Source organism: Athene cunicularia (genome assembly GCF_003259725.1).
Source record: "Athene cunicularia isolate RWA chromosome 7 unlocalized genomic scaffold, athCun1 chr7_part1, whole genome shotgun sequence".
In the NCBI taxonomy this organism is placed as follows: Eukaryota; Metazoa; Chordata; class Aves; order Strigiformes; family Strigidae; genus Athene; species Athene cunicularia.
Genome location: NW_020799107.1, coordinates 3,203,558 through 3,221,741, shown reverse-complemented (window position 1 = coordinate 3,221,741; position 18,184 = coordinate 3,203,558). Strand labels below are relative to the sequence as shown.

The window sequence follows — 18,184 nt, the reverse complement described above, 5'->3', positions numbered from 1 at the left end:
GTGAGTGAACATCAAGTTAAAGTTTTAATAGGTTTTAGCAGTACTCCCCATGATATACAGAGCTCAGACAAAATACCAACTCACAGCTGTAGAAACTGGCATTGCACTGTCTGTACTCAAATTGGATTATACCGTTTTGCTGTATAAGCATTTTGAAAAATTAAATAAAGTTCCTGTTTTATAATCCTGAGGGTAATATAAAGCTTGGGCATGTCTTTTTTTCTTTTTGCATTCAATGGTGAAACTCTTGAAACATCGTTGCTGCAATTTGGTTCTTGAATTATGTTTCAAATGCTCTGAAGAAACTTAAACTGTAAGAAGTACGGCAAAATGCAAATTAAGAATTAAATTAATATTTTCTTTTTCCAGTCCTTTGCCCTACCAGTGTTACCTCCTGATGCACTGACATTTCATCGTGGAAATTTTATCACTGATATTTGAAAAAATTAGGGTATTGGGAATATCTGAACAACAGCCAGACTCTAGATTTTTCAGATGATCTTGTCTAAATTTAGCCCTCTTTCTTCCTCCCATTAAAAAAAAACAAAAAAAAAAAAAAAAAAAAAAAAAAACAAAACAAAACCAAACCCACCCCACAACAACTAAGCTTAGAAATTCTGATCTTGGATGCTTGCAGTGAAATGGGCTTATTTCCTTGTATCCAGCGGGAGCGTGGGCAGAGGGTGCTGGGACGGGTGGCTGGCGGGGCGCCAGGGGAGTGCATGGGAAGCTGACACGGGTGGGGGAAAGGAATGGAGAGTGCATTTGGCAGCTTCCCAAGGACAGTCATTTTGCACAGATAATGTTAGTAGTAGATGATTGCATTTCTTTCTTAATAAATAAAATGTTGGTAAGCATGCAGAATTAAATTTGAAAGTAGGATCTTAGTTAACTGGAATGTAGTTAAATTGTCTGGAGGAAAAGCTCCCTCGATTGTTTTCCTGTTGATGCATTTATTTTTCTTCTCTTATAGGGAATTGAATGGACTCATATTGAGTATTTCAACAATGCTATAATTTGTGACCTAATAGAAAATGTAAGTTATATTCAAGAATCTCTCTGAATAATTTTTTAATTTTAATAAAGTTGGTACACACTTTGATTTTTATAAAACAAACCACTTGTCATCTGATTTTCAATGGTTAAAGTTTATTTTACAAAAGAAAAAATTTTTATAAGGCTATATCTTACTTTGTTAGAAATGTTCAGCCACACCTATGCAAAAAAAACCCCAACACCCCAAACAGCTCTTAAATGTTTACATTTAGTGCTGTTTTCAATAGCAGATATCACATGCTGCATTGTAAATAACACTTCTTTTTATATGAAAATTAGAAAACTCAATGACTTGTTACTGAGTGCTTTAGGTACAGAAATCTTTTATCTAGTAAGTGGATTTCCTATAGACTTAGCAGCAAGAAAGATAAAATTCCTTAAGAATCGAAAAAGAACAGGTTTTAACCATTAACATAAAATGTATGCTGGTTTTACGCATAAACTGTCTACTTTCAGTTAAGTTGGAGTTTCTATGATCTGAGTAAATGACACAAAATTCCAGCATGAAGTTCAAGATTCAGATCTCAGAAGCAGTCTTTCAAAAGTGCAGATAACTGAAAATCTGTTGGAAATGGGGATGATGAGGAGAAGAGCCAGACTTTGAGATGGCTTGAAGAATGTTTTTCTGGGTAGCAGAAGTCGAACAGGAGTGAGCGGTCTCCTTTTTATGCCTTGATGGAAATGTGATGGAAACAAATACTAAAACTCCTTGTCTTGAAATTTCAGAACCAAACTGGAATCCTGGCCATGCTAGACGAAGAATGCCTGAGACCAGGAACTGTTACAGATGACACCTTTTTAGAAAAACTGAACCAAGTCTGTGCCACTCACCAACACTTTGAGAGCAGGATGAGCAAGTGCTCCCGGTTCCTCAATGACACCTCTTTGCCTCACAGCTGCTTCAGGATTCAACATTATGCTGGCAAGGTACCTGGGAAAGCAGGGAGTACGTGGTGTGTGTGGAGGGTGTTATACCTGTGTGAAGCCTAGGTTGCTAAAACGAGGAGGCTGTTTGTCCATTAAATGATGTTACAGTGATGGAGGAGAATTGCTTGAGTCAACAGTTGATCAACAAATCCAGACCTGTCTTAATCTTTTCTGTCTTAAGCCTAAGGTTCGTGATTTGGGCTGAAATCAAGGGCAGTTCTTTCATCAGACAAGAAAGGTGTCCCACCTGCTTTGGTTTTGAACTACTTGTGCTGCTAGGTCTGTGGAAGTAAAACATTGTTTAGAATGACGGAAGTGCATGCACGTTTGGTGGCAAGATATTTTGGAAAACATATTCTTTGTCACTGAACGAGCTGAAGTCCTTAGTCATGTTGTTGAGAAAATGGAAATTTTGTACATTTGAAGGAACTGGGTTTATTTTGACAATCTGTGTGTTTAAACAGATGGAAGAGAAGGCTATACAGAGGGCTTGCAAATGTATTTGCTTTTTACAATATAAGCAGTATGAATAAATATAAGCCTGATAGTTTTTGATGTGTAATTCAGTATGACTTTATTAATGAGAATCCAAATAAAAGAACACAGTTTATTTATTTAAAAAATCTAAAAGTAAACGTAGGTGTTGAACATACACCTGTTGTTTGAATCTGCTGAACTGTTAAATTCACAGAATAAAGACTATTTGGAAAGCACTTCATTTTCCTAGGTCTGTTTAATACTTCCCTAGTTGTTTTAACATTTTCTATCTTAGTTTTGAATAGCTCAGTAATTAACTCATTCAGAATAGTGCTGAAAATACCATATTTCCAGCCTTAGAGGCAGCCATTTATTAACTTTATGTTAAGTATTTGCCAAGATTTTGTAATTGCATATAATCTATTGGAGATTATTATTTAGGTGCTTCTTTGGTTGTCAAAGTTCAAAGCGAATTGAAAACACCCTAGTACTTTGAGAAGGACTGCAAACAGATTGTGTTTTTAGCAGGCAGTGAGGGTCTTCTATTGTTATTGGTATTCACTTACCCAGCAGAGCAGTCTGTGAATTCCTCCTATTTTGGGAGGAATGTTGTTTTTCCATCCTCAGCTGAGAACATTTTGATCTAGTCATTGGACAATGAAAGTTTGACTCTCCTTTTGTGAAATATAAGAAAGTTCATATGAGCAGTTTTTTTCACTAGTGGCATTTACCACACCTGTCAGAAACAGAAACGTGTACTCCAAAGAAAAATGCTGCCTCAATTTCCAGTCACTTGCTGTTGTGTAAAATATGGCTGTGTCAGTATTAGTTTGTTCAATATTCTGTGTACATAGTACATATCTACACAGAACTGAGAAACCACGAAGCTGAAAAATCTGTATTACCAGCCAGATGACTTGTCACAATTAATCCAACTAAATTCCCTACCCTCAAAAATTAAAAAAAGCCAGTAGCAATCTGAGATCTACATGAAGTTCTCCCCTGGAATCCTGGGGCTCCAGCTGCAGGTCAGAGCTTTGCATTCACGCTTGTTGTTGTTGGACTGTTTTCCTGGTAAAAGTCCTTTAAAATAACAGTCCTCTGAGGGCTGGACAGATAGCTGCTTGCTGCTGCAACATCAAGAGGTGATATTTTATATCTTGTTTTAGTTAGGCAAATAATGTAAACATTAGCACTTTGAAAGGAAAGCGTATTTTTTCTGTTGTGATTCAACAGAGAGGGAGAAAACTTTTTGTCAGCCTAAAAAATATTGGTTTGGAACATTGACAAGTGGTGGCATATCAGAGTTATCATAGAAGAAGGGTTTTTTCCATTTCAGAAATCAGAATTCATCAGCACAACTGCTAACAGTGTGAGAAAAGGCATCTTTCTCAGATAACGTGTTCACAGAAATTTTATTGAACAAAAAGTCTTCCAAATGTCAAATTTAAAATTAAAGCTGAAATGTTTTTTGTTTGTTTTGGGTAGTGAGAAAGAAGGGGTAATCAATTTCTTGGGTCAGTTTTTGAACTGGCCTATGTTATAGTTCAAATCATCCTCTGATGTGACTCTTCTGTATTGTTCAGGTTATGTACCAGGTGGAAGGATTTGTTGACAAAAATAATGATCTTCTGTACCGTGACCTCTCCCAGGCCATGTGGAAGGCCAATCACTCTCTTATCAAAGCATTGTTCCCAGAAGGCAACCCTGCTAAGATCAATCTAAAGAGACCGCCAACGGCAGGTTCACAGTTCAAGGCTTCAGTTGCTACCCTGATGAAAAATCTTCAGACGAAAAATCCAAACTATATCAGGTAAATTACCCTGTGGCAAAACTTTGGTGAATTTATGTTTGGTGAAGTTAACAAAAATAAAAATCTTGATATACAAGGATAGACTGTTGAAATCTATGATTTAAACCCACAGTAGCAGTTGTTGACATGTACAGTGCTGCAAGTGACCCTGTTCGTTTCCCTTTCCAGATGCATCAAACCCAACGACAAAAAGGCTGCACACATTTTCAATGAGGCTCTGGTGTGCCACCAGATTCGCTACCTTGGCCTTCTGGAGAACGTCCGGGTCCGAAGGGCAGGTTATGCATTCAGGCAGGCATACGAGCCTTGTCTGGAAAGGTACAAAATGCTGTGTAAGCAGACGTGGCCCCACTGGAGAGGGCCAGCCAGGTAGGAAAACATCAGTATTCTTATCTGTCCTGTTCCAATGACTGAAATTATTATCTTCTACATGTTCTGATTTTTTTTTTTAATTAAATGAACTTTCAAGTATTTTAGAAGTAAATGGAAGAAGTAAGCTAACGTGACTCAAGTGTTTTACTTGTATGTTGATCCTTAGCATCTTGTTCCAGATTTTGGATGGGTTCATTCACTGGGCAACCGGTACTTTTCAGTAGGCTCAAAATTACAGTTCCTTGGCAAAGGAGATGATTTTAGTGATGAATTGATCTACTAATGGAAAAGTTCTTGCATGTGAGCAAGGAGAGCACCTTGTTTTTAGAATACATTGCAGCCTTTATTGATCTGGGCCTGAAAGAAACGGTGAGAGAGAAAGAAATACTGGAGTGGAATCAAAATTACTAGGAGATCTGGAATAATCAGAAGGACACTTATCTTTTAATAACCAACTTTCAAAGTGCAGGAACACTCATTTCTTTGAAGACAGTCACGCAATCTTCCTCTGTTCATTCAAGAGTAATTTTACATAATGATTGGTGAACAGCTATGAGAGAATACAACTTGCAAATCAACTGTATTAAATATATAATTTAAAATTGCATAGTATTCACATGTATTTTTACAGATAATCTCTTGGGTAGGCAAATTAGCTTCTCTTAATTCTTTTTACACATGGCCACCAGTAGCATGATTTATATTTCTTTCATAATAGATTAATATCTTTAGCTACAACTTAAAACTTTGTTATCAGGATTATGGTGGAAGTTGGTACTGATAACAATAGCATTGTACAATCACCACAAAGATCTGTGCGATTCCTCTCTTCTTTTTTGTTGACATTTATAAAATGCAGTTGGTAGAGTGTGGAACATTAGCATTTGTCAAACTCATCAGTCTTTATTTCGCATTTTGATGTTAGTGTGAGAGCTCTTCCTTTTTCCTTTTTTTTTTAAAGTAAAGTCATTATAAATGTAAGAGGAAAAAATAGGCCATTGCTAATGCTGTTGAATAAAAAAATGCTCTTATCAAATTATTCTGAATCTTTACAGTGATTATTCTTGTCTTCAGCTAAATAACCAGTGACTAAATGAGTTAGGTTTTCAATCTTCTTATGTCAAGCACTATTTAAGAATTTAAAATATGCTTTCGTACACTTTCCATAAATTAATCTGTGAATATGTAAACTAGGAAGTTTTAGAGCTGGGGGTCATGTGTGCTAAGCTCATTTACTTCTTATTAGGGCTGGAGTAGAGGTACTGTTTAATGAATTGGAAATCCCTGAAGAAGAATTTTCGTTTGGTAGATCAAAGATATTCATCCGCAACCCAAGAACGGTAAGTGAAAAATCTCTTCTGTGAAATCAAGCCATCTTTCTTGAGGATAGCGTGTTATGAACTGCATAATTCACTAGCTGGTTACTACAGATTTTTCTAGATACAGTGCTTTGATGTTTTGCGGTGGAATATAGCATTAAAAAAGGCACTTTTTTAATGAGACCCCCATTAAAATTGGTGTGAGTCAAGACTCTACAATAGCTGTCAGCCTGAATTTAATGTAACTTTTGTGTACTGACTTGCGACACTGTATCTGCCACAAACCTTGTTGATGTATCTGCCTATATCTCTGGAGATGAATAAATCAAAAGGTCTCTGAAGGGGGACTTAAATAAAGGAGAGCTTTCTTTTACACTACCTGTGCTTATGGTTTTTCTCTGGTCTCTTCTTCTCTGCTGTTTTCTTCTTCATCAAACAAAACCCTAAAAAACTCCCCACCCAGCTCTTCAAACTAGAAGATCAGAGAAAGCAGCGGTTGGAGGACTTGGCTACTCTAATTGAGAAGATTTATAGAGGTTGGAAGTGCCGCACACGCTTCTTGTTAATGAAACGAAGCCAGATTGTGATAGCTTCCTGGTACAGGAGATACGCAGTAAGATACTATCCTTACTAAATGGGGGGTTCTTATCTTGTTTAATACATTCTTTTTTCGTACAACCTTGATATGATATTTCATATAAATTTAAGATGGTATTTTTCCTTGAATGTGTATGGAGAAGTGTTGAAAGAATTCAATTTTCTGTTAGTATTTAAGTACCAATAATGTGAACACAGACAATTTAGTTTCTATAGACCACTATTAAGTGTTTACATTGTGCTTATGCTCAAACAATTAAAAACCTCACCAGAGTCCTTTAGCTCTGGGAGAGCAGGATTTTGTGGCCCAGCTGGGAAGAGTCTTTTTCTTACAGCTAAAATGCTGTGCTGCCTGGCACTTACAGTGCTCTCAAAACACATGGTTAATGCATAAAAAATGTTCAGTAACATACATGTGCAATTCTGTGGAATTCAATCATTCCTAAGGCTTTTTGTATTTTTGCCTTATTTGGAACCTTTGCATCTGAGGCTCAAGAATGCTGCTTGGGAGGATCTCAGGGATTTATTTTAATTATAGCTCATAGGACTCGTAGTTCAGTACCGTTATTGATACAGTTCTAAAGCAATTTCAAATCTGTTTGTAGACTGGGTATTCTGAGTCACAAACGGAACAGTACTGTTGTGTGACTCAGGTCTTTCTGTCAGTAAATGACATTGACTTATATGATAAAATATTTGCTGTTTTAAGTTTTGAAATGGTTCTAAACATCTCAGCTGTGTTTTGTTATTGTGTACGTATTAGAAAGCTCGATAAAATATATGATATGGAAAGAAAGCATCATCTTACAAGTTGCAGAATTAACAACCACTGTTTTTCGGTTGATGAGAATTTCTGCTTATCATCTTGAAAGCCATTAGTGTTTGGCTCTGTTGTTTTGGATAATTAGAGAGAAGCATAGATAATTTGGAAAAAATATGAATAAATACGCTTTTTTTACTGTAAAAACTCTTCTCTCTGAACTTCTGTGATTGAATGCACCATTTCTATAAACAGCATCGTTACAGAATTGCACTGTGCCCATATGGCTTCATTATGATCTCATACAGTCTTAAATAATTAAAAATTGAGTTACCACAGCTATATTTATACAACTTTTAACATAAAGAAATGAAACCAATTATGTGACCAAGTTCACTTCATTGTTGATTTCTTAATTGTAGACCTTCATTGGTTCACTGGTAAAACACAGCAGCAGTTGTCTTTGAATGCAGGATGGAGTCATAGCCAGGCCCTCCGAATTATTTTTGGGTGATGATAGAGATATTTCCTCAGCCTCCTCATGGAGATGGAGGGCACCATTCTCCTAACCCAACATGACTGCTAGGCACTTGCAATTTGGAAGGTTTCCTAAGGAATCCCTTGCACAAACAAAGCTTTTTGACAACTCCTTGTGCTGGAGACTTGGCTAAAGGATCTGCAGACACTTGCCTGTCTGTTCCCTTGCAAGGTATGACAGACAGCAGCCATGGCATGAATATGGCTTAGAGGGGATTCTCTCTAGCTTGTTCACAGAGATGTTCACTGTAATTGAGTGGGCTGAGCGTGAAGTCTAAAAGCCTTTTTGCAAAGTCTGTCAGCTGTTGTTCACTTAGTATTATACTAACCACTGGTCTACTGGAGAACTGAACTTTTCAGAAGGAAAATGCTCAGCTGTCCAGGAAATCTGTTGTTCAAACTGGCATACTTGGGTAATATTCCAGTGTGTGATTCAAGAATCCATGGGTTTTCTTTTTCCTGTTCCTAACTCATCATCATCTTTTAGTATTATAAAGGGACTGCAGGTAATAGGAATGGCATAAGTCTTATGAAAAGATGGTAAAAAGCTTAGCCAACAAACCTGATTTGTGATGGTTTGTATACTACTTTGTTGGAGTGAAAGACAAATAAAGCTGTTACTGTTAGTATTTAATCCATGTCACTTTTTGCTGCTGACCATGAATTTAGTGTTTCTGTAAAGTGAGTGACATTGTCCATACAGCATTGTTGATGTGCTTTGTTTCCCCTCGAGTTGAACACAGAATCTACTCTCTGATCTGCTTCATCAAAAATTGTTCACTTTTTACATTTAGTGCTTTTATCCTTAATCATATTTTCGTGTGAGGAATGAAAGTTTTATTATACAGTATTTTACAGTTGCAACATTCTGTTCTAAGCATCATGTCTTTATTTTCAATACAGCAACAGAAAAAGTATCAGAAGATAAAGAGTTCAGCTATTATCGTACAGTCTTACATCAGAGGATGGAAGGTGAGTTTCCTGTTACTGCAGCTGTGTCTGCACGGTGAGGTAAGGAGCAGGTCAGAAAACGCATTCCAAGTGCACTGAGCCTTCCAGACGTCCATGTCTTCTGTCCATGGTGCCATGGCTGTGATGTAGCCATCGTTAAACACTTGTGTTTGCCGTAGAAGAGGTGAGTCTGGGACATTTGCATGTAGCCTGGGCTATGAATCCCTGCAAGTGCAAGTGGAAGGCTGGGACCACACTCAACTACTGTGTTACCCTTGGAGTGTCTTCCACCAGAGAATTTGGAGAGAGGTGCCCTCTTTACATGGGCTGGTGCGTGGATGAATGAGTTGGGTGTTCAGAGCAGACCTAGGTACACGCTAACCAGGCAGCCCAGTGGCTCCAGAGTGGAATTCTCTGGGACTCTGTCACTGAGCTTATGAAAACTGTAACGTTGGACTGATTGGGAGAAATAAGTTGTGGTTGGTGGTTACTTTACAGTTAACAGGATTCTCAAACAATGAAAAAAATTAAAAGCTGGTTTAAAATAAATGCTTTGGTTCCCCTGGGCAGTATGTTACTTGTGCTAAGTCTTCAATTCTCCTCTATGTGCTAAGCAGAGGGGTGAAAATGTACTGTACTTGTGTTGAGCAAGTAGTTTATCACTGGTTGCTTGTCCTTTGCCTCAATTTGCTACAAGTTTGCTTCTTCTCTGAGAGGTTTGTACTTTGTGAAGGGATAATCCTGCAGCCATAGTAGAGACTTAAGGAGTGATGCTGTAATAAGAGGTAAAAATGAGGTTTACAGTTCACATGAAAGCAGCCACAGTGCTTAAAGCAACTACTGCTGTCCAGCTTCAGAAAAAATGTCCCTGGGCTCCTCTGTTCTCTTACTAACCTTCCTCCACCACACTAAATGTGGCTTTCACCTCTACTTGGGGAAGGGAAAACTGCCTTTAATTCTGGAGTCCCTTCCCTTCCTGTCAGACAGGGAAGGAAGGGGCTGCAGTTACTAGCTATAATTGTAAACAGCCCTCTCCTGCCCAGAAGGTTTTAGTTTGCCAGCGATATAATTAGCGTAATTTGATTTTACTATTTTTCTTGATTTTTACTTTGTCGTTAATATTTTGTTTAAATGAGTTTAAAATATTCTTTCAGTCTAACTATTGACATGCTGTCCTTTCCCATGAGCGTTATTTGAAGAAAACTGGGTAAAAGCATCATCTTGAGTTATGTTTTTTTTGTTTGTCATTGGAGAACACGCTCTTTTGCAGTAGCACTGACATGGATAAAAGCCTGGTATGACAGCAGCTGTTAGTGTGACCCAAAGCCAGGCAATTTACTTGTGATTGATTCTTTATTGCAGTCTAAATGGGTAAGACACACACTATGTGAGGAGAAGTATTGTTGCCATGGTACAGACAGACATACAGCTATCTCAGGTGATGCAATACATCTGGGAGAAAATTAAACATTGAACTAAGATCCCCTGAACTCCCAGTCCCAAGCTCTTACTTGTGCACAGAATTCTCCCTGGAATAGGGAATGTTAGGCTGCATAGCATTTATTAATTTCTTTGCATGGAGATTTGGAGGCATTGTTTTTTGGTTTTGCCTAGATTTGCAGGTTGCAGTGCCTTAGTTTAAAGTCATAAAGAAATTACAGTTATTTTTCTGAATAATGTTTTCAATTGCATACAGGCTCGGAAACTACTTCGGGAACTTAAGCATCAGAAGCGTTGTAATGAGGCTGCCACAATAATTGCTGCTTACTGGCATGGTACCCAGGTAAGAAGGTGGTAACAAATTGTGCACTTAATTGTCTTTACATATAATGAAGAAGGCTGTTCAGGATAAGGTTATCTGGGCATATTTTCAGTGGCTTAAACTGCTGATTTTTTTGTTTCTCTTTGCTGCTAACATGTTTTAGCTGGTGCAGTCTGGGAAGCTGGGACACGCTTTAATATTTGCTGTCTTTAGTGACTGGTTTCTTTCTTTCTTTCTTGCACCATTGGGAACTTGCAGTAACCTTTTCTTTCCTAAGCTTTTCTATATCCCATTTCCAAATGCATCACAGGCGCGAAGGGAACTGAGACGACTGAAGGAGGAGGCTAGAAATAAACATGCTATTGCTGTTATTTGGGCTTACTGGCTTGGATATAAGGTACTTCATGCACATATCACATGCTCCTCTTCATTACCCAACAATATCAACATTTAATCAGTAGTAAATAGTGAGAATTAATGACTAATACATTGACTTTAAAATAATAGAGCATGATCATTGATTCCTTCCATTTCCATTCACGCCACACTTAATAAAATCTGACAACATTCTGTATGTCATTTTTTTTGTAGAGTAGGTAATTCTTTGCATGGCAACCAAGTAGTGATTTGCACTAACAAGCCATTAGACTAGATTGAAAATGACTGGACTACAGTATTCTTAAATTAGGAAGTGCACTTAACTACATGTAAATATGCAAAGCATGGTTTGCAGGGGGAGAGAAGGTTGGGGGGGTTGGTGTGCCCCTAACGAGTGCTTTCAGTGACACTGTATTTTAGTGATCCAGTTGAGCTCTTCATCAGGATGTGTATTCTGTACCCTGGACAGTCTTGTTCAAACAACTGCTACTAAGTTTTACTAAATTTTAGTTTTAGCTGGTTTAATTGATTCTCTGGCTGTGATTTGAACCAGTAAGAAAATTTCAGGAAGTACAAGTAAAGCGTGGTTTTATGACCTGATCTTTTAGCAGAAAATTATGTTAGTTTGCAATTCTAAACTTACAGCCCTAGAAAAATCTCAGGAATTCCAGCATCAGCTGTTTGTTTTCAGAAGCAAAGTCCAACTGAAAGATTCTTGCTAATCCCCAGCCTGCAATTGTGGGTTATGTGAACATTTGAATTACTGTTCACTAGAGGTCAAAAACTTATTGGTTTCAATTAATAAATTTGTAATTTAGTTGAATACCATATTCAGTAAATATGTTAGGTTTGAAACATTTTCCAGTTATTACTTAGGTTGGAGGAGGGGAGGGGGGAGTGTTGTCAGAACACCTTACCAACTAGATGAAGAAATATGCTCAAATTAAATCTGGAGTGTAATGCTGACCTTTGCTATTTTGATATAAATCTATTAGATTTCTACTGAAATGGCAGCCGTGGGAATCCAAGCGAACACATACAGAATTTCCCTCATACTAGAGAGACTTTGGAAGTTTTCAGAGCTAGCTTGATATTTAGGTAGCTGTGTAATTTGATAGACGCACTGTTTCTTCTACATTTGTTTAAATGCAATACACTGATAATTTATTTTCTTTTTAACCAGAGTTCCTTTCACCCCAAAAAATTGCTCAGTACTGCAGAAGTGGTACTTATTTTCATATGTTTAAGATGCTGTTTAGAATTAAAAAGGATACATCCAGAAAGTGGATGCAATAGTGTTAACTGTATTAGAGCTCCTCATTGAAATATTTAGTATTGGATAATTTTTAACATGTTTTAGTAGTTATTTTTATCAATTGGCCCACAGGGATTTAATGAATAATTGCCTCCCTATTCTTAAATATAAATAATCTAAACATATTAATATACATAGTTTAAAATAATCTACATTGAATTAAGATTATAAAAAGAATTGCAGTATCTGATAAGAGATAAAGCTTGTTATTGGTGTGATGTTTTATCTTTTCCTAGGGGAATATTTAAAACAAAAGTTTCTGAAAGTTATCATCAGAGATCACTGGCTTTACAAACAAAGAAAAAAGAGCTATAGACCTCAAGTACTCAGTTTCCTTCCTTTTCACAAGACAGGCAAATTCTTAGCTTTGCAGAGTCCTTGTTTTTATAATGCTGTATATGTATAGTGGGAGCTTTTGTTCCAAGCAGATGAGTGAAAACATATTCTTTGAGAGCCTGCAAATTAACCTTTCTAGCTGCATCAGAAAAGCATAGCTGACCCAGGCTAGAACTGCTGTTGCACGAGTCTGTTTGACAACATGTAACTTGACAAGTGCAGATATATCCTAAAATACGAGATTCTGTTAAGTTGCCCACATGTGCCTTTGTGTTTAGAATACTTTGGAAATTGCTTTCCTAAAATGGAAATGATTGATGAAACGTAGATAATTGCCTATCTCTTTGTACATGAGGAAGGCACTAGGGGTTTTTACCCCTTCATTCCATAGATAGACATAATTTACCAGGCTGGAGAACTTTTTTTTGAAGTACATAAAGACTGAAATAAAAAATAACCTCCAGAATAAAAGCCCTCAATACAGTGCCAGTAATTTTATCATTGCATACATAGTTTCAGAATTGATTCTGTTCTGCCCAGGCACTTGCCAGTGGAAGAAGTGACTAGATAGTAAGATTTTACTAAGTCTTGTTTTTCATATGCATCATTTTGATCATTCAACTGCAGGCAAAGTTTTCCATTAGAATCAAGTTACAAGATACCACCAATTGTGAGGTGTGCACAGAAGATGGAAACACTGATAGTGAATAGTGGGGCTGACAAAATTCTGATCTGTGCATGCCACTTAAGCGGCACTGGAGGCTTTTTTGACCTCCTATGTGGCTTCACACCAGTTCACACTGACACATTGGGTTTTAAAGGTTAAACGCTGTTTTTCCCATCTTTCTATCTTGATTGTAAGTTGGCTGTTCTATTTGGGAGAAGCCTTTTCCTGGTCGTTGTGCTATCGGCATCGGGCTGTCTCTTTTGTTCACTATCTAAACCTTTTAGGCTCGAAGGGAATTGAAACGCTTGAAGGAAGAGGCTAGGCGTAAGCATGCTGTTGCAGTCATTTGGGCTTACTGGCTTGGACTGAAGGTACTTTCTCAAACACTCCCATCTCTCAACATGAACTCAATAAAGCGTGGCATCTTACTAACGCTTAATAAACAAGCAGTTATGTGGGCTCACTAGTAGGGATGACTTTTACACAGAATTACATTGCTTAATTTTGTCATGGACTTTACTGAAAAATTCGTAAGCTGAAAATGCCTCATTTACAGCAATATTTAGGCATCAGGTGTTTTTTTCATATCAGGAATTTCAGTTTTCAAGTGAAAGACCAATGTCAGATTAAAGGGACTCAATTACGGTGCTTGACTTTAAAACCTGACCTACATTGGCAAAGATCCTACTGGAAAGATTACAAGAATGTATTTTCTTATTGTGACCTCTGCTTGTTTGAATGGGAATAGGGTGGAGCTGCTTGACTCACTGCTGCTCACGTTAGACCCCTGACCCCAGTGTCGAGAGCATGGTGTAAAGCTAATGATAATGTCCTGCTGCTTCCATCAAGCCTTTTTAGGGCATGGCATTGCATGGAGTTACCTATGGCTGGTGGCAGCCATGAATTCCCAGAAAAATGGGAACGTACAAGAGTCTTTTGGTTTTTGTCTCTTTCTTTCAAGGACTGGTTGGCAAAAGAAAACACATTTGTAATCTGGAAAAATGTAGTTCTGCTCTGTAAATAGACTATGAAAATGGCATCCTGAGAAGTTTCAGGTCTGTGCCCAAACGATTTACATAACACAGTTTTCAAACATAGTTTTACAGACACAGTCCTGAAGAACTGTGGAAATCAGAATCAGTTTGTTTGGCTGGGTGTCTCTTTCGCTAACAGGGGTATTGTAGACTACAGAAGTATAAAAAGGAACAATTTGCTTGTTAATGCAGACTAAACTCCAGTTCTCGTATTCTAATACTTATTCTAACAATCATGAAATGGGAAAAATAGTTAAAAACCCTATAATTATATATAATCAGTATTGTATTATGTATATAAAAAAAAATCCATTATACTACGTACATGGAAACCAGAGCTGGAAATACAAAGGAGCCATTTTAAGAAGTCATTCTGCAGATCAGAATCACACTGGAGGTACTACTGCCAAAGTGGGTCTGTTTTTATGATTTTAAAACAAGGATATGTCCCTCCTGAGAACTCAGAGGCTGTTTTATATCAAACAGCAGCATTTAAATGAAAACTGATGAATCCAAAACCTTTAAGGCACATTACAGCAGGAGTATGTTTCTGCCTGTCTATCATGTGGTTTTTCAATGTATGTTTAAAATAGTGTAAGTGGCACTTCCATTTCACCTGAAACAGGCAGATTTTTCTGAATAAAAGCATAGTCCGTGATTCCAATATGTCACTGTTACCACAGGCAATTCTCATTTGTCTGATGGCAAAGTATTTTCACCTGTGACATATGGAGGTGAAGATTTAAAGTTGATACAAGTGATCAAGATTAAACCATTCATTCTTTTTTTTTTTTTTTTTTTTTTTTTTTTTTTTTTTTAATTGTATGGTAAGGAGATTTAATAGCATTTGTGGTACTTTCCAGACTTGGGCTTTTCTGGAACGGCTTGCATTTCTGAGTGCTTGCTTTGCAGCTTCCCTGCAGTGCCAATAGGATGTGTGGGTGTATATTAGTCCATTCGTTCCAAATTAATTTGCACACCTTGCAGCTCATGGAGAATAATACAAAGCAACATCATTAAAGAGAGTCTATGAGAATATGGTGAGATATCTGGGATGATTGTGGTTGGAGTGGCTTTGAGAGTGTTAATTTCCATCCCTGAATAATAAATAATGGCTGTACAGTAATTATAGAGCATTAAACCTTACAAAAAGTCATTGAATAAGGACTCTAATTTTTCTTATAAAGCGAGGAAGAGAAAATTGTGCTCTGTTTGCATAGAATGGTGACAACTGAACGCTGTCAGTTTTGCTGATGCATCTTAATGTGTAATTAAGCAAAACCCATTTATCTGTGAGGGTTTTTTTAATCTCAGAATGGTGACAGATTCTTGCTTTCAAAACACTGGCTTATCTTAAAATGCATGACACCTCGGTATGGGTCAGAAGGTATGCTAGGATAAGCCAAGCAAACTTTTTCTTATAAATTGATGTGGGTTTTTCCTCTATGGATTTCCCTTTATTTTCTGGTTACAGTGAACTCAGCAGCACAGCTAACAAGTTAGCTAAGACCACTAAATTTGCTCTGGGGTAAATTACGCAAAGCCATGATGTTTTCCCTGGGTTTTGCTCAAAACTTCTAACAGGTGTGTTTCATACAGTGCTAAAGTTTGAAAAAAGTTGGGGGATGTTTCAGCTAACTTGATGTGAGCCTGGGCTTCACGTAAAACTGCAAATCAGTTGTGCTCTTAGATTGCATTTTCTGAAGAGAGGAATTTAGGTACTGCTAATTAGCACTGATAGAAATACAAAGGGAAAACAAGTACTCTGAAACTTACATTTACAAGCATTTATTAAAAATCAGTATCACCTGCAAAAATGGTTCCTAGTGATCACTTTTTAGATTTGTTTTAAAAAAAAAATTTAAAAAAAGGAGCAAATATCAAGCTTACTGACATGAAGCAACCTTTGTGCTGATTCTCTGCTCTTATCAAGCACCAAAACCTTCTTTTCTTTTTGGAATGAACACTGCTGGTATAAAAAGAGTTTTTTCATGCATAAGTCTGCTGTGGAAAAAAAATCAATTTTTTATTATAGAAAACTGTGTATTAAGAATCTTAAAGGAGAAAAATCAGAAACAGTTCATCAGTTAACTGTGTAATTTAACATCAGTTTAGTGTCACTTTAGACACAATAATATATGTATCACTGATGATACCTCACTTTTTCCAGTCCAGCTTTATGCAAAAGCCTATAAAAATAGATTCATGCTGTGAATTCAACAATATTTGAATGGCCTGCCTTGTCAGAGGAAGGTATTTCACATTCTCTGTTAAATTTGCAGATGACTGTACTCAAGTCAGCCAAGGTAACTTTCTGACCTCTTGGTCCATGGTTTGGCTTTTATATTTTAAGTGTATCCACTTGGTGTTCCTGTTTCAGGGAATACTTTGCATGTCTGTATGCTTTTTTAAGTGTTTTCTGCCATATAGCTTATAAAAGAGTACCTGTGCAAACAAATTCATTCTTTGTATTCACTCTGACCATTTATTTAACTTTTCAGGTCCGTAGAGAGTACAGGAAATTCTTCAGAGCCAATGCTGGAAAAAAAATTTATGAGTTTACCCTTCAGAGACTTGTATGTATATATCCATACAAAGCACATGTACATTTTCTGTGGTTTATATTTTTGTTTTCTAGCAAAAGTAACAGCTGTATTATGGCCTTGATAGTCTTTGTAAGGGAATGTCCTAGCTAAGCATATGGAAAATTGACAACTTAAATATTCTGATCTTGTAAAGAAAGGGTAGTGATAGTGTTTTGAAGATGTGGCAATGGTACTAAATAAGCATTTGCTACACTTCTGTGATATCTAAATCTGCATTTCTTAATATATCTGGATTTTTAAATCCATATTCAGGTTCATGAAAGCTGAGAGTTGCAGTTTGGTAACTGTGCTTTTAATCACAGACCATCTGCTTTTCTATGCTTATTTCAATAACTTTGATATTTGAACATTAATAAAACATCTTGCTTTAATTTTATCACAGATGCAAAAATACTTCCTGGAAATGAAGAATAAGATGCCTTCTTTATCACCAGTAGATAAAAACTGGCCAGCAAGACCTTACCTTTTCTTGGATTCCACTCACAAGGAACTAAAGAGGATTTTTCATCTGTGGAGGGTAGGACACATTCTGGTCCAGTCTATACAGAACTTCATCACATGATTTTCAGTAGTTTTGTTCATGAAGGGCCTATTTTTAGGACATATTTCTTTCCCTTCCAGACGGGATGATTTTATTTCTTTGGAAGAAGATCATTGTCTTTGGCCTGCAAGGGTTATAACTATCCTACCTACTCCTTTCAGCGGCTAGGGAGAGACGACTGCTTCCTGCCATCAGCTTTTAACTTAATAGGAAAGCAGTATGCCTGTTAATTGGTAGCTTATAATACTTGTGTCCATGGCCAGGACTGGGACTAGCTCTTAGTCCAACATTGGACATACAGGGTGGAACTTTTTACTTATGAGCTGTGGTTAGCTGAAATTCATTTGGATCCATTTTGGATGGAGAGAACAGCGAAAATCTGTATAAGTGCTGATGAAACGTTTTACTGATTTTGTGGGCTACGTTTTTTGTGAATTGTCAAGGAATAGTTTTTCTTTCTGATCCTGAAAAATACTCTTAGCTGTGTTTAGTGCTTTCTCTCTGCTTACATAAACTTCCACAATTGTGGAGCTATGCATATATACATGTTTCTATAAACATTCTAAGCACAGTCTTCTAATGACTGGTATCTGATAGATAAAGCTCATGTTCAAATGCAACATGCTGAAATGAGATGTTTTAGATACTGGTTTTGGTGTAATTCAGAAGTATCTGGAATAGGTGAGGAGAAAAATATCCCTGCTGTGTGTCACTGCTACAGTGGCACGTAGGATGG

General features: G+C 37.1%; 1 protein-coding gene across 9 annotated transcripts in view; it reads left to right on the top strand.

The window, feature by feature from the left end:
* Positions 1 to 18,184, top strand: part of MYO1B (myosin IB) — a 114,475-nt gene that overhangs the window by 85,964 nt on the left and 10,327 nt on the right. For 3 of the 9 annotated variants that reach the window (XM_026853098.1, XM_026853097.1, XM_026853099.1), the window contains 12 exons: positions 974 to 1,036; positions 1,783 to 1,983; positions 4,047 to 4,273; positions 4,442 to 4,642; positions 5,892 to 5,985; positions 6,428 to 6,577; positions 8,762 to 8,830; positions 10,506 to 10,592; positions 10,882 to 10,968; positions 13,552 to 13,638; positions 16,803 to 16,877; positions 17,290 to 17,424. In XM_026853098.1, coding sequence (XP_026708899.1) covers positions 974 to 1,036; positions 1,783 to 1,983; positions 4,047 to 4,273; positions 4,442 to 4,642; positions 5,892 to 5,985; positions 6,428 to 6,577; positions 8,762 to 8,830; positions 10,506 to 10,592; positions 10,882 to 10,968; positions 13,552 to 13,638; positions 16,803 to 16,877; positions 17,290 to 17,424 — 1,476 coding nt within the window. The remainder of the gene's footprint in view (positions 1 to 973; positions 1,037 to 1,782; positions 1,984 to 4,046; positions 4,274 to 4,441; positions 4,643 to 5,891; positions 5,986 to 6,427; positions 6,578 to 8,761; positions 8,831 to 10,505; positions 10,593 to 10,881; positions 10,969 to 13,551; positions 13,639 to 16,802; positions 16,878 to 17,289; positions 17,425 to 18,184) is intronic. The other 6 variants (XM_026853102.1, XM_026853100.1, XM_026853103.1 and 3 more) reach the window with 3 other exon arrangements.